General features: G+C 36.5%; 1 protein-coding gene across 3 annotated transcripts in view; it reads right to left on the reverse strand.

Annotated features, from left to right (window-relative positions):
* Window positions 1-22664, reverse strand: part of mta1 (metastasis associated 1) — a 55840-nt gene that overhangs the window by 7015 nt on the left and 26161 nt on the right. Inside the window, exons 6-18 of one of the 3 annotated variants that reach the window (XM_081347769.1) lie at window positions 20694-20811; window positions 19947-20049; window positions 19603-19702; window positions 17397-17585; window positions 15376-15450; window positions 15225-15283; window positions 14982-15109; window positions 8968-9119; window positions 8468-8657; window positions 6207-6296; window positions 5963-6115; window positions 4087-4240; window positions 898-1747 (exon numbers count right to left, since the gene is read on the reverse strand). In XM_081347769.1, the coding sequence (XP_081203895.1) occupies window positions 4131-4240; window positions 5963-6115; window positions 6207-6296; window positions 8468-8657; window positions 8968-9119; window positions 14982-15109; window positions 15225-15283; window positions 15376-15450; window positions 17397-17585; window positions 19603-19702; window positions 19947-20049; window positions 20694-20811 (1467 nt within the window). In that variant the 3' untranslated portion in view covers window positions 898-1747; window positions 4087-4130. Of the gene's footprint in view, window positions 1-897; window positions 1804-4086; window positions 4241-5962; window positions 6116-6206; window positions 6297-8467; window positions 8658-8967; window positions 9120-14981; window positions 15110-15224; window positions 15284-15375; window positions 15451-17396; window positions 17586-19602; window positions 19703-19946; window positions 20050-20693; window positions 20812-22664 lie in introns of those variants that run through there. The other 2 variants (XM_081347770.1, XM_081347771.1) reach the window with 2 other exon arrangements.

A 22664-nucleotide genomic window follows, 5' to 3' on the forward strand; every position in this document is an offset into this window, starting at 1 on the left:
GTATGTGCCAGTAATATTAAAAAACACAAATCACTTAAAATTAAAAATGCAAGGCAATATCACAATTAGGTTTAATTAAAACATTAATTACAAGGTATCCAATATTCAAATCCTGGATTTAGTTGGATTTTACTGCTATAAACATAAAACCCTGTTTTCTATCCCTTATAGAAAAAAATAACTTCACTTTAAAGTCAGCATGAAACTGAAGTCTTTTCTTCCTTATTGTGACATATGTCCAAGTGAAAAAGTAGGACTGGGCTTGATTTTGTCCAAGGATTATTTGGAGTGTTCCTGCTATTGCTGCGATCTTCTGTGAGTGACAGGTTGACCCCTCACGCCCCAAATGACAGCATTTTTATTTTGGGGTAAAATATCCCTTTAATAACTAAATAAAAATATTGTTCGCCTGATATCTGTTGTATAACAACTAGTGTCTCTTTTTTTTCACCCAATGTGACTTATTTAACATCCGTTTTGGAAGGAATTCAGTGATATTCTACAACCTGTTCTGCTTTAGATACGATGGAAGCTCATGAAAACATGTCTATAAAAACATATCACTCCCCAGTTACATCCTATCAATAACCTTTAGATACCAGTTAACTCACTGTCTTTGGTTGCAGTTATACATCTTTTTTTTTTTTTTTTCAGATTTTCCAAGTTGACAGTGTTTACAAGTTCAGTCGGTTGTATGTGTATAAAGCCTTGTCATTTTAGCACTCCTTTAAAAAAGACAAATGTGTGTTGAGTTTGAGATGCTCTGCGTTGGCCTAAAGATATCAATATTTGATAAGCCAACTGCAGAGTAAACTGGGTTGTATCACATGTCCCTGGTCTAGTTTTTGAATGCTGTGTGCAAATGCGAGGGAAAAACTTGAACACCACACTCTCATTCAGGCTCATTCTTAAGAAGGTGCATGATTGTATTAATGGGGAAGTACCTTTTCAGATTTCCCATCACCTCTCCGTATATGCAGGAGAGGCCTAGGAAGGTTTCCTTACAAAATGACAATTCAGAGAATACGCTGTGCATGGCAAATCCATTACAACAAGCTTTGATAACCGCCAAAGGCCCAAAATGCACAACTGTACAATAATGCCTTCCACCTGTTTTCATTTACATATTCACAAAAGAGAAATTACATATAGAAGCAGTTGCAATACTCGTGAAAAAGGTAGAAAAAGAACGTTTCGTTGTCCTTCTGAATAATTTAAACTGCTGTGGCAGGACGGGCTAACAGAACCAGAGAATACAAGCATCCAAACGAAGAGAAACAGAAGTCATATAGTCCTTCACGTCAACGCGGAGCTGACATGTTACAAAACAACGCAAGAGACAAAAATGACAGTTCGTCCCACCTTTACATTATGGATTGGGAGCAAGCCGTTGCAAGAAACGTTCAAGATTCTTACATTTTCTCAGATCATTAAAAAGAAAATGGTTATACTTCATAAAAAAGAACATTAATAATAATTGTAATAATTATAATAATAATTACAATGACAGAAGTAACAGCTGATGGTAAATAATAATAATAATAATAATAATAGTCAGTCCTGTACAATCAGGTCAGTCCTGTGATTGGCCACAGGCTGTTTGAGGACCCATGGAGACGTCAGGGCCTTGCAGTCTTTTCAATGGCTTCAGCTGTAAAAATGGGTCGCTTGGACAGGACATTCTGACCGCAGATCCTTTCTTAGGTCCGCCCGTCACTGAGAGTTGAAAAAAAATCTCTCGAGTCACCTGGAAATCGAGTGTTATAGAGATGCTGTCAGAGTCTGTATTACAACGCAAGACACCTATTGAGAATAAAAAAATAAATATATATAAAAAAAACATTTGCTGTATTCTCAATATTCAGTATCTTAAACAAATAAATTGCACACTAAAATTACACACTAAATAGCCCTAGTTGAAAGGGATACATGATTAAAAAAAAACTAAGTATGGGTCAGTAAGACTAATATTCTTGAGGATTTTAAAATATAAACACTACCATTCAGAAATTTGAAGTTGGTAAGATTTTTGAAAGATGTCTCATGCTCACCAAGGCTGCATTTATTTGATAAAATACGCAGAAAACTGGCAATACTGCAAAATATCATTGTAATTTAAAATAACTTTTCTATACATTTTTCTAAAATGAAATTTATTCCCATGATGGCAAAGCTGAATTTTCAGCATCATTACTCCAGTCTTCAGTTTCACATGATCCTTCAAAAGTCATTCGGATTAGCTTATTTGCTGCTGAAGAAGCATTTCTTTTTATCATCAATGTTAAAAACAGTTGTGAGGTTTATGTTTGTGGAAACCATGATAAAAAAAAAAAATCAGGATTCTTTAATAAATAAAGAGTTCAAAAGGACAGCATTTATTTGAAATATAAATCTTTTGTAGCATTATAAATGTTTTTACTGTCACTTTTAATCGATTTAATACTTCCTTGCAGAATAGAAAGTATTAATTTATTTATTTTAAAAATCATACTGACCTCAAACTTTTGAAAGGTAGTGTATAACCATATTTTATATTTGTAAATGTGATGGAAGGGCTTTTATTAATTATTGCAATGACCTGCAAATTTACCTGTGGGAAAAAATATGCATATAAATTCACCCAAAAATGAAAATTCTGTCAGTAATTACTCACCCTCATGTTGTTCCAACCCCGTAAGACTTTCGTTCATCTTCGGAACACAAATTAAGATATTTTTGATGAAATCTGAGAGCTGGATCACTCCTCCTGCAGGCTTATGGACACGTTAACTTGCTGGCCCAGAAAATGTATTAAAGACATTGTTAATATAGTCCAAGTGACTCCAGTGGCTCAATCTTAAGTTTATAAAGCGACGAGAATACTTTTTGTGCGCAAAAACAAACAAAAATAACGACTTTATTCCACTTTTCATTTCCTTCTCTCTGGGCCTCGAGTCTTTTTACGTAGTGTAATAGCGTAGCGCGTCTGTGTTGCACGTCACCATGTAGGCTCACTATTGGGCGACTCTGGTCATGTGTGATAAGTGGTGACGTGAAACACAGACGCGCTACGCTATTACACTACGTGAAAAGACTCGAGGCCCAGAGAGAAGGAAATGAAAAGTGGAATAAAGTCGTTATTTTTGTTTGTTTTTGCGCACAAAAAGTATTCTCGTCGCTTTATAAACTTAAGATTGAGCCACTGGAGTCACTTGGACTATATTAACAATGTCTTTAATACATTTTCTGGGCCAGCAAGTTAAGGTGTCCATAAGCCTGTGGAGGAGTGAGCCAGCTCTCAGATTTCATCAAAAATATCTTAATCTGTGTTCCGAAGATGAACGAAAGTCTTACGGGGTTGGAACAACATGAGGGTGAGTAATTACTGACAGAATTTTCATTTTTGGGTGAACTAGCACTTTAACTGTGTCGCAACTGAAGTGGCGCATTTCAAGTACGAGAATCCATGAACTTTATTATTAGATCGTTTTATAAGGCTGCACAATATGAAATCACAAAGTATATGCGCTGCAGGTTTCAGAGTGAATTGTGATGCTTTATTTAAATGCGTGCAGGTTGTGTTTCTCAAAGCAGCTCCGTTCACAGTAAATTCTGCTCTACATGAACTCAGTCTCTGCATATGCTGTGAGTTTGGGTTTCCAATAAAGTGCGTTTGGGAACGCGTATAAAGTCTGACCCGCTTTTTGATTCATAGCGAAGCGTAGCACTGTTATCATTTACATGCATGGAGCGCATCTCAGCAGCCCAATTAACAAACTCCATCTCTGCATATGCTGTGAGTTTGGGTTGCTCATAATGTTCATCTGGGATCGCAACGTGCACCATTTCACCAGATTTGTAAGTCACTTATAAAAGTAAATCACTATGCCAACACAGGAGAATACATCAATATGTTTCTAAATACGTGTTTTCAAAATAAAAGTTTAAACCCTTGTTTAAAGTTTAGGTTCACTAAAGGTTCGCTTAGGTCTATTTTTATTACCACATAAAATGTATCCGATTACTCGATTAATCGTTGAAATAATCGACCAATTACTCAATTACCAAAATAATAATTAGTTACAGTCCTAGTCAGGAGACCCGTACCTGCTCATCTGGTCAACAATAGCAGACAGTCGTCAAAGTAGAGGTCAGTCCAGTTCGTGAACCTCATCCTGCAGGCCAGAGGGAGTACGGCTTTGTTCAGACACCCTCTTGGCCATTATTTCCCATTGTGGAGCCAGAACTTTGGGTTTGGGCCCTGACACACATAAAGAGAGAAAGAGAGATCAATCCATCTATATATGTTGGTAAAGAAGTATTTGCAGCTAAATGTCAAAATAAATAAATGAATACATAAATTAAATAAATAAAAATAAAATGAGTATAAAACTGTATATGTGTACATATATTTGTATTGTGTACTGTATATTAATTATTGTGTACATTTGTAAATATTAACTGTGATAAGAGAAGCAAAAAATCCCTCTATACATACTGGTAAGCAGTATTTGCAGCTAATAGTCCAAATATAATATAATATAATATAATATAATATAATATAATATAATATAATATAATATAATATAATATAATATAATATAATATAATATAATATAATATAATATAATATAATATAATATAATATGAGGAGATAAATCCCTCTATACACCTTAAATAGTATTAATAAATAGTATCTGCAAATAATTGTCAAAAATAAATACATAAATATAAAATGTATTTACATAGAAATTAAATATATACTGTACATGTTTGTATTGTGTTCTGAATATTAAATGTGTGCATTTGTAAATATTAATTGTGATAAGAGGTCATAAATCCCTCTATACTTGTTGGTAAAAAGTATCTGCAAATAATGGTCAAAAGAAATATTTACATAAAAATGTTTATTTACACACAAATATAATCTATAATATGTACATCTATTTGTATTATATATTACATATTGTGTGCATTTGTAAATATTAATTGTGATAAGAGGCGCTAAAAAAAACCTCTATACATGTTGGTAAAAAGTATTTGCATCTAATTTCAAAATGAATGTAATGTAATATAAATTGGTTGAGTTGAGTGTGCTTCACATGAAAGCTTTTTATGTGGCGCATGGAGCTGCTGCTTATGATCAGCACTACAAATCAGTCACTTCAGTTAGGATGTTACTTTTGAAGAGTATCAAGGCAGCTTACTACGTTTTGGAAAAAAAAGAGAAAAAAGAAATGAAAAAGCTACTGTCTTTGAGACTCCAGTCACTCACTGCTACATTCTAGTTTCATGAAGGGTCATGTCACCCTATTGGTTCTAAGAGGTACTACAGGCACTCTTCTGCTAACCCCATCCTTTACATAATACATGCGGCTCACATGACAAAGGACCAGGGTTGAGGACGGCGACATGAAAACGAGCCATTTATCACAAATCACATAACACCAACTGTAACAATACGTGCATAAAGACCCCAAATGTAAAAGCTATCTGAAAAATCAGTATGGGGTGAAGGAAAACGCATTCGCTGCTTCGGACAGAATGGTGCCAAGCTCATCAGGAATTTATATAACCGCTGAACATTGGTTTCTCTCCAAACCCTTCATAGAGACAAGAGGGTAATGAAGCACAATGTGACAGGGGAGCATACATAAGTGTTCCTAAAATCCGTGCCACGTATTCGGGAAGCCCTCCTTTTGAATCGACATTTACAGTGCCTTTACTCCGTGTTTTTGGGGTCTGATCTCCCGCAGGACTAATGATCCATGTGAGTCACGGCTGATCCGTTACCATGACAACCCTGAAAGCCATTCAGAGATTAAAGTAGCGCGTGTGTGTGTATTTTCCTGTATGGGGGTTGGTGGAGAAAAGAGTGGGAGAGTTTAAGACAAGTGAATGAGGCATGGCAAGAAGAGTAGGAGGAGAGTGTGTTGTGTGGGCAGCACAGAAAGAGCGTCTTGCGCACACAACCCGAGCTTACCGTCCAAGCCGTTGTGCTGCTCGTAAGATCGTTTGCCCAGGATGGTTGGGGAGCCGTTGTTGAGGATGGGCGTGGATTTGATGGGCGTCAGGCTACCCATGGAAATGGTGGGTCCTCGTGGAGGATCTGGTTTGGGTGGGCAAGGGTGGGCCTCTGGAACATGTGTGGATAAAACATGATTAAAATGGGTTTGCTTTATAAAAACAAATGTAAAAGTTTTTGAAGACAAGACAGCTTCACTCACCCAGATATCTAACCACTGACTCCAAAGGCTTCCTTACTGTTTGCTTTAGAGGTGCAGGCTTTATGGACAAATCTGGCAACCGCACAGCACCTGAAATATGTATAAAAAATATATTTTAAAAATGAAGAAACAGCATTAAAATGATATGTTCTAATTAGGTTAAAACGTACATGGTAACACAGTACAGGCCAGTGTCAATGATGCAAAGATCATTTTTGTTTATTCAGCAAGACTTGAAAACACCTCAAACAACTAACATGCTTTTCATCATCTTTTGATGTTTTTTGGGGGGGTATAAAGGCAAAACAATATCAGAATAGTACTTAATAATGAAAAAAATAAAAGCCACTTTAAAAGAATTTAGTAGAAGTAGCTTAGTATCTTTTTTTTTTTTTTTTGCATATACATTTTATTTTATAAGAATTTCTTTGTTCAAAGTTGTAAAAATGTATTAATATTGGAAAATGAATATTTGACAAACATTAGTCCACCAAATCAGTCACATGGTGCAGCCAACATGCAGAAACACGCAGAAAAAAAAAAGAAGAAACACTGCGAACCCTAAGGACTGTGTTAATGTCACTTATTATATCACATAATTTTATCTTTTCATGACAAAGTTCAGGCTGTAAGATGCCATTGTATAACCTTCCAAATCAACTTGATCAAATGTATTATTAATTAAACATTTGTAAAAAGTACTTTTTACCTTGAAAAAAAATAATTAAAATGTTTTGGAAATTAATGATTAAGATTAATCGTAAATGTTTACATTAGTTAATGCATTAACTAGCATGATCTAACAATGAGCAATACATTTGTTACAATATGTATTAATTTTTGTTGATATTAATTCAAGTACAGTCATTCATCGTTAGTTCATGTTAGTTCACAGTGCTAATGTTAACAAATACAACTTTTGTTGATTTTAATAATGTATTAGTAAATATTAAAATTAGCATTAAGATTAATAAATGCTGTAGAAGTATTGTTAATTCTTAGTTCATGTTAACTAAAGTAGTTAAAGGGATAGTTCACTTTGAAATTAAATTTTGGTATGTTTTAGCTTACCTCAAGGGCATCCAAGATGTAGGTGTCTTTTTTTCCGCAGTAGTTTCAATTTTGATATTTTTAGGTCAAACCGTTCTTGTCTGTCAGTCGTATAATGCAGGTCTATGGTCACTGTCTCAAAGAGCATGCACAGAGTCCAAATTAAAACAATTCCCCATCGTCCAAATTAAACAATTCTCCATCGTAAGTACACATTGATGGCCTAAGACACGAAACGAGCGGTTTGTGTGAGAAAACGAACAGTATTTATATCGTTTTTACCTCTTGTAACACAGCCACCACGTCCAAGTGATCTGAGGGCGCGCGCGCTTCCTGCTGTGTGACGTGTGCGCAGACTGGTGCATAGATATATATACACTAGATGTCGCCTTGGCTACGGCAGTTCATTGGAACGAATGTCTTTAATGCGACATCTAGTGTCTATCTAATCTAATCGACATCTAGTGTATATATCTATGCACCAGTCTGCGCACACGTCACACAGCAGGAAGCGCGCGCACCCTCAGATCACTTGGACGTGGTGGCTGTGTTAAAACGATATAAATACTGTTCGTTTTCTCACACAAACCGCTCGTTTCGTGTCTTAGGCCATCAATGTGTACTTACGATGGGGAATTGTTTAATTTGGACGATGGGGAATTGTTTTAATTTGGACTCTGTGCATGCTCTTTGAGACAGTGACCATAGACCTGCATGATATGACTGTCAGACAAGAACGGTTTGACCTAAAAATATCAAAATTGAAACTACTGCGGAAAAAAAGACACCTACATCTTGGATGCCCTTGAGGTAAGCTAAAACATACCAAAATTTAATTTCAAAGTGAACTATCCCTTTAAGTAATGTTAACTAATGAAACCTTATTGTAAAGTGTTACCCTTATTTTTAAGCTATTACTTTTTACTTGATGGCCATTAAATGTAAACTTTTCTTGAAAATAAAAAGAAACCAACACAAAAATACAAAAAGTATATTTCTCTAAGAACTTGGCGCATGTGTTTTAAGCTAGATTTTGAAAAAAAATCCCATTCTTTCCCTGACAAATCTTATTTGTCAGTAACCCACAATTTATTATATAAAAAAACACATTAAATCACTCCACAATTCATAGATGAATTCCATAATAATAAATATCATCAGAGCAATTCAAACTTGAAGTAGCACAGTCATGTATGACAGCAAATACTCACACTCGGCTTTGATAGCGGCAGTGTTGACAGGTATGTACGGGTGTCTAGCCAAGTATCTGGATCTCAACAAGTCCTGGCAGACGCGTCGAGCCGCTTTCGTCACCTGAGACGTGTGCAGGAAGAAAGCCTGTCTGGTCTTAACGGCAAACTTTGGGCTTCCGCTGTGTCTCACAGGCAGACCGTGAGGACTCTGAACACAGACAGCGAGATGAAAGTCAAGTCCTGGTTGTCAGTTAAATCTAAATATTGCATTTTAAATCTGTTGAAGTGAACAAATTCCACTTTTAAACATAAATGAGAGACAAAGTTTTGCTTATTCACTCCTTCAGGGAGGGCGTTCATTTAACAGTCACAAAGAGGCATAATAAAACAGAATTGCACAGTAAAAGAAGAAACAGACTAAATAAAACCGACTCATGGGGAGAGAAAGAGAATTTCATGTGAAGAATTGACTCTGAGCCCTGTGGAGCATGTTTGGAGAGAATCCACTTCACACCCACCATGTTGCTGCGGTTGGGTCCGGGCCTCTCTCCATCCAGTCTGGTTGGCATCTTCAGCCCTCCGTATTTTTTCCAGTAAGTCCAGCAGGAGGCACACAGTCGGCACTGCATGTTGGGCGGCCCCCATGAGTACCACTGATACGAGCTAGTGGCTGCACACAAAAACAAAACACATAAAGCTCCATCCAACACGACTCTGCTCTACTCACTGTAGTTTAACCTTTGACCTGAACTCATATTAAAGCCAACACATAATGGAAAACTAGCTTTTTTACTTATTAATTTAAAAAAGATCCTCTTTATTGTATTCAGTCTGCACAGGCAGGGGCATCATTACTTATGACTTGCTTATTTCATATTAACCAATCATAACAGATTTCATTTACATGTAGAATTTTTGTATTATTTATATGTACTATTATAGTTTCCATTTAAATTTTAGCATTTTTATGTGCTTTTTGTCATTATTATTATTATTTTAATCTTTCGACTTAGCTATAATTTATTTTTATTTATTTTAGTAGTTTCAGTTAGTTGCCAAAGCAACATTTCTCATTTTAGTTTGAGTTTTTAAGTGTTAGGGTGTGTTCTATGGAAGCATATGGGTAGCAATATTCAATTTGAAATGTAATATGCAAAATGACAATGCAATATGTAAAATAGCAATGCATTTCTGTAATTAAATTTAAATTTTCCCATCATTTGTGCAACGTTTGGTGCAAAATGAAAATGAAAATTAAATTATAAAATTTACATTTGCCATTTCATACACTAGTTTTAATATGTAAATTGAATACATATTTTAACGCTTTATAAGTTGCAAAATTAAAATTAAAATGTATTACAGAAATGATTATATATGTTTAACATGTTCAAGCAAAAACTGTAGCAAAATTGTAATTTAAATGTTATTTTTTCTTAATTGCATTTACACTCACAGTTAAGACACTTGCGATTGCATTTCCATTAAGTGTCACGCAATGAATGTAGCAAAATTCAATGTGCAACTTGAAAATGCATTCTGAGCCGATCACGTGCCCGTCCTGCGTGAAGTTGGCCCCGCCCCCAACACAAAATAGGCTCAATCGTTTTTACTTCGTTTGTGCTGTAATTTTTGTTTGTTTGTGCTGCTTCGGTTTTTTAGATAGTAAAATAATATTTATAGGTAATTCAGTCACCCAGGCCGCCACATGCTCCAAATAAAATAGATCTTGTTCGGTTTGTGCCGGTTTTGTTTGTGCTGCTTCAGTTTTTGAAATATTAGACCGAATTATAGACGATGATGTCACCTGCTCAACGTTCACCCAAAATTCTCATATGTTTGTGCTAATTTTCGCCGATTAACGTTTATTTTGTGCTGCTTCGGTTTCTTAAATATTAAAATAATATTTATTGGTCATTCTGAGGTCACTCAGCTCCACGACCTGCTCCACATTCACCCAAAATAGTCTCGTTTGTTTGTGCGATCGTTTGTGCCAGTTAAAGTTTTGTTTGTGCTGCTTCGTTGTTAGACACTGAATTATAGACGACGACGTCACCAGCCCTCGACCTGCTCCACATTCACCCAAAAAAGGCTAGGTCGATGAATTTGACCCGTCAGATTCCGTGACCCTGTGTATTAATACCTTCAATATGCTTTATAAAATAGAAAGGGGATTCGCATGTCTGCCTCATATTTTATGATTATACAGATGCAAACAGAGATGGTCACACACATAAAATTCGTCACTTTATTGAACATTACAGTCAGTTATTATAAAGCGGTCACGTTTTTCGGTATCTAGCATAACGAATACCAATGGAGCTTTGTCATATTATGTGATCACAGAGTAATAGGCCTATGCATTTGTAAGGAAAAACTATAGGATCTCATTATTGGGTATTAAAATTAATAGTAATAAGAATAAAGATAAGCATGTATCAGACAATGATAATATTTTATACAAAATGAAACCATCAACACAGTCCAGCATCAGACAACATGCAGCTCAGCATAATGTTGACGCCTGATAAGGCAGAACATTCTCCCAGACCCAGACGGTCCAACATCGTACTGGTTCTATCACCTGCAGACGCGTAATAATCGTCGGAAACACTACAATTTCTCTGTTCACGCTCCACTTCATCTGCCAGTGAATGTTACACTCGTATCTGATCTGCCGCCGCCGTGTTTCCTTCCAACACCTCAAAATACGCACCATAGCGTGTGTTTACCTGTTGCCGAGCAACGCAGTTGATTGACAGGGCGGGGCGTACACGTGATCGGCTCAGAATGCATTTTCAAGTTGCACATTGAATTTTGCTACATTCATTGCGTGACACTTAATGGAAATGCAATCGCAAGTGTCTTAACTGTGAGTGTAAATGCAATTAAGAAAAAATAACACTTAAATTACAATTTTGCTACAGTTTTTGCTTGAACATTTTAAACTTATCTAATCATTTATGTAATACATCTTAATTTTAATTTTGCAACTTATAAAGCGGTAAAATAAGTATTCAATTTGCATATTAAAACTAGTGTATGGAATGGCAAATGTAAATTATATAATTGAATTTTCATTTTCATTTTGCACCAAACGTTGCACAAATGTATTGGAAAATTTAAATTTAAATACAGAAATGCATTGCCATTTTACATATTGCATTGTCATTTTGCATATTACATTTCAAATTGAAATTTGCTACCCATATGCTTCCATAGTGTTCAGGCTGACTGAGACGACCCGCCTTTTCAGGGGGGTTCGGTCCGCTTCCAAACGAACTCTGGCGCGGTTTGACTGCAATATGAACGCAATCAAAGACCAAAAACAGGATGTCACAAAATGCTAGGTTGCCCATTACAGAAAATATTTCAGAAAATATGAATGAACAAGTGGTGTGTGATTATGTGTCCTTCTGTACAGATTTCATTATTCAGAACAAAACAGTTAAAGATTTTTCTTAATGACTTAAGAAAATTTACTGGCCATAAATATTTTTTACCAGCCATGAAACATTAACATTAATCATTAAACATTAAAGGGATACTCCACCGTTTTTTCATATTAAACTATGTTATTCCCTTAACTAAGACGAGTTGATACATACCTCTCTCATCTCAGTGCGTGCACTCAATCGCTCTAGCGCGCGGTGACACTTTGAAAGCACTTAGCTTACCCCAGTATATTCAATGGTATCTAACAGCAATGAATTTAGAAGTGACCAAACACATCAACGTTTTCCCTATTTAAAAAGTTACACGAGAAGTTATATCACCAAGTATGGTGACACAAAATAAAACGTGGCGCTTTTCTAAGCGGGTTAAAAAGGATAACTATAATGTATGGCGGAATAGCACTTTTGAAAGTACTTCGACTCAGCGCAGTAAAAAGTCACGCCTGATCCTCTTCCTCTCACTTCTGTCACTTCTGTCAGATGTGTTTGGTCACTTCTAAATTCATTGCTGTTAGATACCATTGAATATACTGGGGTAAGCTAAGTGCTTTCAAAGTGTCACCGCGCGCTAGAGCGATTAAGTGCACGCACTGAGATGAGAGAGGTATGTATCAACTCGTCTTAGTTAAGGGAATAACATAGTTTAATATGAAAAAACGGTGGAATATCCCTTTAAAACATTATTTCTTTATTAAAGTTACAAAAGTAATACAGTCTAAATGTTAATCAAAACAACAAAAGCCAGCAGCAGGAATATTAGACCGCTGTCACTTTAAGAGCTAATGCACAGATTCAGTACACTCTTTCTCAACTGTTTACATTCACTTAAAGGGGGGGTGAAATGCTATTTCATGCATACTGAGTTTTTTACATTGTTAAAGAGTTGGATTCCCATGCTAAACATGGACAAAGTTTCAAAAATTAAGTTGTATGTTTGAAGGAGTATTTTTGTTCCAAAAATACTCCTTCCGGTTTGTCACAAGTTTCGGAAAGTTTTTTTCGAGTATGGGCATGTGTGACGTCAGATGTGGCGGAATTTCCTTATATGGGTCCTAAGGGCACTTCTCACGGAGGGTCGCGGGCGCACCCGCACTCGTAGACCAGAGAGAGAAGAGAGCGAAAGCAGTACGCCCATCAAAGCGCTCTGCTCGGCTTTTGGGAAGTCAATGTCACCAAAGAAGTGGGTTTTTGGTTGCCAGGGCAAGACAACCCTGCACAGATTCCAGCGTTAAGGGACCAGTGGATGGAATTTGTTTTTTCTGAGCATCAACGGAGGTTGTGCAAGACTGTTTGTTCCCTGCATTTCGACGATGATTGTTTTATAAACAAAGCCCAGATCGACGGATTTGCAGATCGTCTAATGCTTAAGGATCGAGCAGTCACAATGATAAAGGTTCGCGGTCGTGCGTTGGAACCAGGCGGTGAGTAAAACTGCTTCAAATGTCTCTGTGTGTTGTTAGCTCGGCGCGTTAGCACAGCTTTAGCTTCGCCCACACGGCACACCTCCAGCCGCTCGTTTTTTTCCGGAAAGACTCGGTACAGACTATCTTTCTTTTATAAATATAATAAAACTAAAGACTTTTTGGAGATATGAAGGATGCAATACTACTCTATAAGTACTCAAGATTAACAGGAGATTGAGTGAAAATGAGCATTTCACCCCCCCTTTAAGACATGATTGACTATGTTTATGCGGATACTTGCCAAGATGGGAATGAAATGATTTTGTTCGAAAATGCCTGTTCAAGTGCAAGAAGAAGTGAAAGAGAGCTCAATTTAGTATTCGTGCTGTCTGAGATGCGGATTTCTGGGCGCGTGCTTCAGATGTTTGTGCACAGAAAGCTTTCGCGTGTTCTTGCACTTAAATACATAAATTGGCAAGGCTTAAACTTTTGTCATGATGCATGAACACATTAATGTTCTCCCAATATTGCAACATTGATATTGATTATATCTTTTCTCAGTCCCTTAAATTGCAAAGAGTCCCCTGAAATAAAAATAAAATAAAAAATCAATTATAGTTCCTGTAGCTAAGACTAGGGCTCCAAAGGAACTTAATGTTTTTGGGTCGGTAGCTCTTACTTCAATAGTTCTGAAGTGTTTTGAGAAAGCACTTAAGGGAGAAATTCTACAGCAGGTCAAAGATAGTTCTGATCCCTGCAGTTTGCATTTAGAGAGGGCAGGGGTGTCGAGGATGCTAACCTTACTCTTAAAATGATTGTTCAGACATCCAGAAAAGCCAAAGACCCATGCTAGATTATTATTTATTGATTTCAGCTTTTAACAAAATACAGTCCCATTTATTGGCAGAAAAACGTGTTTCTCTTTTTAACTTGGATCTTCATATTTCATATTTTAATAATTAGCAACAATAAAACTGAAGTGGAAATGCATGCTTAATTCTACGTCAGGGAAAACTACGACTGTAGTTTTTGATGCGAGTAACCTTAAAGGGATAGATCACCCATAAATTAAATATTTTCCAAACCTGTAAGACTTTCGTTCTTCTTCCGAACACAAATGAAGATCTTTTTGATGAAATCTGAGAGCATTCTGTCCCTCCACTGACAACTATGCATCTACCACTTTGACGCTACCGATAAAGGGTCAGATAAAACGATAAAGAGATTGTAAAACGAATCCATATGAATTGAGCGGTTTAATCCAAACTTTCAGAAGCGACACGATTGCGTTATATGATGAATAAAAGCCTAAATGAAATCTGTTCATCATATAAAAACAATCGAGTCTCTTCAGAAAATTTGGACTAAACCACTCAATTCATATGGAATTGCGTAAATGTCAATGGAGGGACAGAAAGCTCTCAGATTTCATCAAAAATATCTTCATTTGTGTTCCGAGGATGAACGAAAGTCTTACAGGTTTGGATTTTCATTTTTGGTTGATCTATCCCTTTTACTAACATTACTGGGGGGGAATGAAACGTAGCAAAACTGTAGAATGTGCTCTTCAAAGGGGAAGTGCACCATTTTTTTGGACGTACAAATGCATTTTCATATTCCAGTTTAATGTCACCTTTAACATTTCAAGTACTTGACAGCAGGTCAAATACTCACTGTAGCAGCTCTCGCACGCGCGACCCAATCCGACGGGCTGGCCTGGTGCTCCTGGAAGAGCCCCTGCTCCATTCACCAGCCCTGGTTTCACACTGTTCATGTTTAATTGGTTAGGGTTGGGCTTGTTACTGTAGGAAAAAAGCAAACAAGGGTTACTGGATTTCATCTGGTCAAAGTGCAAGCACTCAAAGCTTATGGTGAAATGAAATCCAGGGTTGAACTTTGACTTGTTGAAGCACTCACTAGTTTGGGATGTAAACCTGCTTTAACTTGCTCTCAGCTTCAGCTGCTTTTAATCGTTTCTGCATGAAACAAGAACCAGTTAGTCTCAGTGTGAAAACTATCTAGGTTGTCTACCTGCACACAGAGACCTGAGACAGCCGTGTTGTATTACCTGCTGGACGTATCTGTCTGTGGTCTTCCACATGTAGTAATACTCTATGATGCTGGTTAGAGACTTCCAAGGAAGCTGTAATAATACATAAAAAGGTCATTTAGAATGTATAATTCACTAATATCAAAAACAAAATGGCTGTTTATTACATTTAACCCCATATTTGTTCAATCAAAAAAATGAAATAGTCATTATTTACCCTCATGTCTTTCCAAACTCCTAAGACATTTGTTCATCTTCGAAACAAAAACATATATTTTTAATAAAATCTGAGAGTTTTTTGTCCCTCCATGCAAATCTAAACTTTGATGCTTCAAAATGCACTTAAAGACATTGTAAGTTATCCATATGAATCAAATGATTTAATCAAAAGTCTTCTGAAGAGACTCAAATCAATTTATATAATGAACAAATTTAATTTAGCCTTTTATTCACATTTAAACATTGATCAACAGTGCAAGTGTTTCATTCACATTTGCTATTAAAAATAGATATGTGCGAACTGTTAAATGTATTTAGGAGCACAAGTGCGAATAAAATGTCTTGAATATCCTAAATGATATAACAAACGTGTTAATTATCATTTTAAGAGGTCTTCAATCTGGAGGTTTCAAAGTAAAAACGAGGCCCTGTTGTGCACTCAACAGGTTTTAGAGCTGTTTACATTGCCAATAGACTGCTTATGATCTACTGTTGAGGAATTATGACAATGTTGACTTTATGGTGTTTATATTGTAATATGTTGGAGATGGTTGTAGGAGAGCACATTTTATCTCCCTTTCCCTTATCTTTTTAAAAGAGCGAGAAAAAAAAAAAACGCATTTCAAAATAAGAGTCCCAGTGAATTTCAGCCTTTATAATTAAGTCTCACATATACATACATATACATACATATTATATATATATATATATATATATATATATATATATATATATATATATATATATATATATATATATATATATATATATACATACATATACATACATATATATATACACATATACACATATATACATATACATATATATATATATATATATATATATATATATATATATATATATATATATATATACACACACACATGTTATTATTGGTATTATGTTGGTTATTATCAGGTATTACATGATGAACAGTATCTGGCTTTGAATTCAACGTAATCTCTTGTTGCTTCTGTTTGGGCAGAGACAATTTGATAAATTTGCATTGCACCCCAAAAGTGCTTCTAAATATTTAAATGTAGGAGTTTGTGTGCTCTTAGGGAAAAAAGTATGAACGAACGACTGGAAAACACCATGACTAGATCACCGAGTCAAGTTCACTAATTGGATTAGTCCAAATCACAGACTAATCCAGTTGCAGCGGCTCTTGAGGTGCAGCTCAACGCAGGTTTAGATTATGCTGTTTCATATACAAAGTTTTCTTATGGCTTTAGAAGATTTGAAAAATGAGTCATATAAACTTGTTGGGGTGTTTTTGCCACTTTGAAAATGTTGTTGCAGGAAATTAATTTAAAATATCAAACAGAAAAAAGAAAAAAAAAACACCAAACATGCGAGTAAATTATGACTGAGTTTTCATTTTAGGGTGAATATCCCTTTAAGGAATCTTTCTTGCTCTTATTAGAGCAAATCTGGTCATTATGGCAAACAGAAATCCAGCTCCATTTCCCATCCTTTGTGTCCCTGAATAAGCTGGTTCACTTCTTTAGGGTGTGCCCATTTTCCATGACAGGCTCCTCCCTGTTTCTCTAAGTAGACATTTCTGATGGAAGCCCAGCGCTAAAACATTCAGCACTGCACATACAACCATCAACCACCAGGTGGCAGAGTTAAACATACACTTGGCACACTTAGTGTCCCCTGAACAAAGGCAGTTTATCAGTCATTACTGCCACAATTATCTTAGCATATGCTGCTCAGATCTTTCTAAAGCCACACTATTCTGTAGCACAAAATATAGGAATTCAATTTGATCACTCTTCTGTTTGTGTAAATACTGCTTGGGAGGAACTTACAAAGTCTTGCTGGATGTCAGTGAAGTCTTTGCCGTATTTCTCGAGCGCTTCCTCGAACAAGTTGGCTTCAGATGCGCTCCATTCCTCCATTTCATCCCTGCAGAGCACCGGCCCACCCTGGGGTACCAGCGCCGCGATGGCCCGTGTCATGTCGTAGCCGTTCTTATGCAACGTGTCCATGGCGTGAAACTGAAGATAAAGCATTTGAGATAAGAAAACACGATAATTGTTGGCTCAAATCCAATATACGTCACCAAACACGCCATTGTTTTAGCAGTGTGTTGTCAAGCGACTCTAAAATCTGAATTGCTTAACCCTGGGAACACAACACTGATACTAGACGAAGAGGAATTGTGTGGGCTGCACAAGAGTGTGTGTTTATGCATGGGGATGTTGCCCTCTGGCGCCTTTCCTTCATGTTTTGTACACAACGGGCACAATTTGGGCAGCAGGAGAGCGAATACCCTGTTCTGCTGCTCTTCTCGCACAGCCTATAGGCAGAGACTGAACAGAGCTGGCAACAGGCCTGTCGCAATTATTACATAATCGCCTGGTGGAGATTATTTGATCTAATCGTGATTATCACTGTGCACTTTAAATTCTAATCACATTTTGCCACCCAAATTATGGAGTTTATTTGAGCATCCTGACAGGAGTCTGAGTGAGTTTGGGGTAGGGCTATCTGTTCGACTGACCAATGGCAAAGTGATTGCGAAACCAGTTTGTAATAGTCCTTATTTTTTCAATTATGTTTGGCGCACTTTGACACACTTTACATTTAAGCAAAATTGAAACTGAAAATTATAGACACTGAGACAGAAGGTGAAACCAAAAATGATCATTTTAAAGTAGCCTTTGTTTTGAATAAGTATACATTAAATTAATAATATAATATAATATAATATAATATAATATAATATAATATAATATAATATAATATAATATATGAATTGGTGTCAATGGAATAAAATGTCAATGTAAACAACTTTGAAAAATATTGAATAAACCTAAAAAGTTACAGTTATTCAGTTATTCTGTTGTTTAATGCAATTTTGACTATAAACAAACTACTACAAACTGAGTAGATGCTTTTGTTGACCATTATGATGTGCAGAACAGAATACTAACAATCTCTCAAGCTTAAATGAACTTTTGGCTGATATAAACAACCGTCCTTAAAAGAAGAACTGGCTCTTATGTTCCTTTCTTATTAAAAGGGATAAAAGGCTTTTTTTCCATTTCTATGTTTTTATGTATCACACAAGATTTTGGTTTAAATGGCCTTTCACTCACTAATGCATGGGCAAACAAGTAAGGCTACCTATGCAAGCATGAGAAAAGCATTATTAATGTGCAAATAAAATCAAAAGTGAATACAAACTGAACTGTGAATTGCATTTGAATCTTGACTGCAATTTGCTTCCATAGACTGAGATTGTTGGGCAGTTGCACATATCTTACTGGATTTATCCATTAAACTCTCACAGCATATACAGAGAGGTCTGTGTGTCTCAAAAAACAATATATTCTGTAAACGCAATCTCTTTTCCATCAATATATCATCCTTTAGCAGTCACATTAAATCGAACTAAACCTGGATCTTTTCAGTGTGCACAGTGCTTCACTTCATTGCTTCTGTAATCAGATGTTAACCGTTTCAGTTCAAATTTGCAGGCTATCTTCTCTTTCAGACAAAAAACAAACATGATATTTTATGGCATTTATAGCTGAAAGTTTTTGTGGCTGAAATCGTAGTGTATCCCTACAGCTTACCAGACAAAGCTAAATAACGAGATGAGATTTGGAAAGAGGAGCATACTAAAAAAAAAAACTGATGAAAAAGCATCATTGAGGCTTTCAGGATTATGTATTTTTGAATGAGTCATTTATTATACCTCTACTCAACCATGACAGGAGTCATTTTAATAATAATAACAGTAGGAATAACATTATAACTACTATTATCTGGCCATAACACACTATAAGATGATTAATTGACTATAAATACAAGAAATAAAATATTCCATTAGCATTTACAACCAGTTTCAAAATTGGACAAGTGACTCAAAAAGGTTTTTTTTTTTTTTGTTTTTTTGGAAATGTCTGCCATTAATTAGTAGGTAGAACCTGCTGAGCTTAACTAAAGTGTAAAGTGTTCCGGCAGTGTGTGGAGTGTGCGAGAGTGAGAACATGAGATGTGCCGTACCAGTGTGATGTCTCTGGAGGCTGCCGCAGCGCTCATGTGAAGACTGGGCTGCCGAACTGAACTGCTGCAGTCTAGAGCCCGCGCAAACGTACCCACAGACCTGCAGGGGAGGGGGGGTTGGGGAAGTTTGAGAAAAAGAGGGAAAAAAATGTGAAAGAGAATGAGGGAGTGAACTGAGCAAAACATGCAGTTTGAAATAACAAAATGAAACATTATTTTGGAGGCATCTTCAGAATTTCATAGTTGAGGTTTTGTTGTTTATGGTCTTTTAAACTCAGTGTTCTGTTCACAACAGATTGGCGCATGAAAAATAGAGCAAAACCGTTCACGCTGCAGAATCTTACCGAGCCACGACGAGGAACTGGTCGATCTGTTTCTCGATGAGGGGGCTGCTGGGATCCCACACCTTCTCCTCCAGTTTCTCAAGCTCTCGACCATCATTCTCTCCTGGCAAACCAACAGCCACAGATCACATTCACTACAGAACGCATACTGCTTTGAAAAGAGACTTTTGCTTCATCTTCTTCCTGAAGCCAACATTCATCTAATGTCAACTTAATTTAGTTCTTACAATTTTATTTTCCACAGTTTGTGTACCATAAAACAAAGCATTTTATCTATCAAACCAACACACTTAACACCACTACACTACTCTGTATCCCCCCAAAAATATATTATTAAATATACACTACCAGTCAAAAGTTTGGTAGATTAATAATGCAGTTTTTTTTGTTTGTTTGTTTACAAGGCTGCATATATTTGATAAAAAAAGTACTGTTGTGAAATATAACTCTTAAATATATTTTAAAATGTAATTTATTCCTGTGACGGCATAGCTGAATTTTCAGCATCATTACTCCAGTCTTCAGTGTCACATGACCCTTCAGAAATCATTCTAATATTCCGACTTGCTTCTCAAATTTCTTATAATTAACAATGTTGAAAACAGTTGAGCTGCTTCATATTTGCGTGGAATATTAATATGAAGAGAGATAAATACAAGCTGAGATAGTGTTGAATATGTTAGTGGTCTCATCTGAAGAGCTCAGAGCTCTGGCTGTCTAACTCAATATGGTGAAGAGACATCTTACCCTCTTTGAGGAGGTCAGTGATGTCCGCCTGGTACTTATTGCCCACTCTGATCTCTCCCTTATCAGCCAGCAGAGTCTTCTGCTGAGGATCGTACACCAGCGAGTAGAAAAAGGCATCCTGCAAAACCAAGAGACACCCTAATAAAGTCTAGGCTCAAAACTTACTGCACTAAAGTACACAAACGTAAAGCTTGGATTTGCGCTTCACTGTGTCCCAAATGGAACCCTAAACACTCGCGGTCTTCTTCCGAGTTCACACTTTCGTGACGTAGTCGTAGTGCCACTTTGACTGTCGGGTAGATGTCTGCTGCAGAGCTCGCTTCAAGTGTGCATCGAGGGCGCTTAAATCGGCCGCTTGCGAGCAACCCTTCTAAAACCTAAAATGACAAATGGAACACCCTAGGGACTTGTGGACTTAACGGACACGTGCATGCGGTGGCCATTGTCCACAAGACTGAGAGTGCACATGAAGTGTGCCATCTGGGACAGAGCCCAAGACAACAACGCACACTAAAGAAGCTGATATACTTCAAGCGAATTCGAATTTCAAACAAAATCAGGCTAAAGCGAAATTCGTTTGGAATTAATTTCGTAAGATCGGAACAGCTTAAACTATCCGGAAGAGTTCACTCAGGCTGGTAAACACCTTTGAACTACCATTGCAATTACGTTATTTGCAGGCCTTTAGGGTGGAAATCTTCTCTGGCTCATTTCTTCTGTTCAGTCAGTCGAGGTCAGATGCAAGAAAGAACAAACACAGGAGTAGAAATTGAACTTGAAATTCTAACTGAAACTGTCACGGACACTGCGTTTTCAAGTTTGAAAAAAAAAAGCTGCTTGCTTAATATATTGTATAAAGCGCTATATAAATAAACGTAATGTGACTTTACTGGAGAGCTGAATTGGAGAGCATGTGCAAACATCGCTATGATCAGAAGCTTTCTTAAATGCCGTTTTCTCACCGCTGTCACTTTTATTGTGTGTTTGTGTAGTTATTGAGAGGAAAGCGCGCAGCACATATTTATATATTCTGTAACACTTTATTTTACAGTGTCCTTGTTACAAATGTTACATGTACTTATTGTTACACATGTTACATGTAATTACTATAGAAATTACTATAAATTATGCATAATTACATGCAACTAACCTTAACCAAACCCTAATCCTATAGTAAGTATATGTAGTTCATTAATATTACTCAGTACTTAAATGTATAATTACCCTGTAACACAGACACCTTAAAATAAAGTGTAACCAAAAAAATCAAATCCTAACCCTATAGTAAGTACATGTTGTTACTTAATATAACTCAGTACTTAGCTGTAACAATGGCACCTTAAAATAAAGTGTAACCAAACACCGCTTACAGAAGTATAAGGTATTTCGAACTTCTTTTGAAAAGGGACTTCACCGTGAATATATAAGGGAATTAAGTGCAGCGCACAAAACTAATGTGCATGCATACTCATTTAAAGCATTTTTTTCTCTTTTAAAGGGGTGGTTTACTGCCTTTTTTCTTAGCTTGATTATGTTTATGGGCTGCAATATAACATGTCTTCGTGTTTCGTTTGTTAAAAAACGCCTTATTTTTCATAAATTTCACCTTTATTGTAAGCCGCTTCCTCCTCTGTCACTTGAACGACCGGTTGACTTCCTGAGTCTATGAAACCACTCCCTCAGAAAGAGGCAATGAGCTCAGATTGGTTAGTTCGGCCGGTGTGTTGTAATTGGCTAAACTGCGTCCGGAATCTTCACGCCCATTACCTTTACGGGCGACAGTTGCATGTGCTCCGGACCCGGTCAAATGTAATGGTGTCAATATTGCCTCATCAGTTTGAGCCAGAATCAGACCCAGAGAGCGGTGATGAAGAGAGTCAAGCAGAACCTCCGCAAACACGGCTCTTACTAAACGTTTCTGAATGGTAATTTTTTTTAATTATTATTATTTTCTCAAAGAATTCCCATACG

The sequence above is a fragment of the Scardinius erythrophthalmus genome (assembly GCF_964197995.2).
Source record: "Scardinius erythrophthalmus genome assembly, chromosome: 19".
Lineage (NCBI taxonomy): Eukaryota > Metazoa > Chordata > Actinopteri > Cypriniformes > Leuciscidae > Scardinius > Scardinius erythrophthalmus.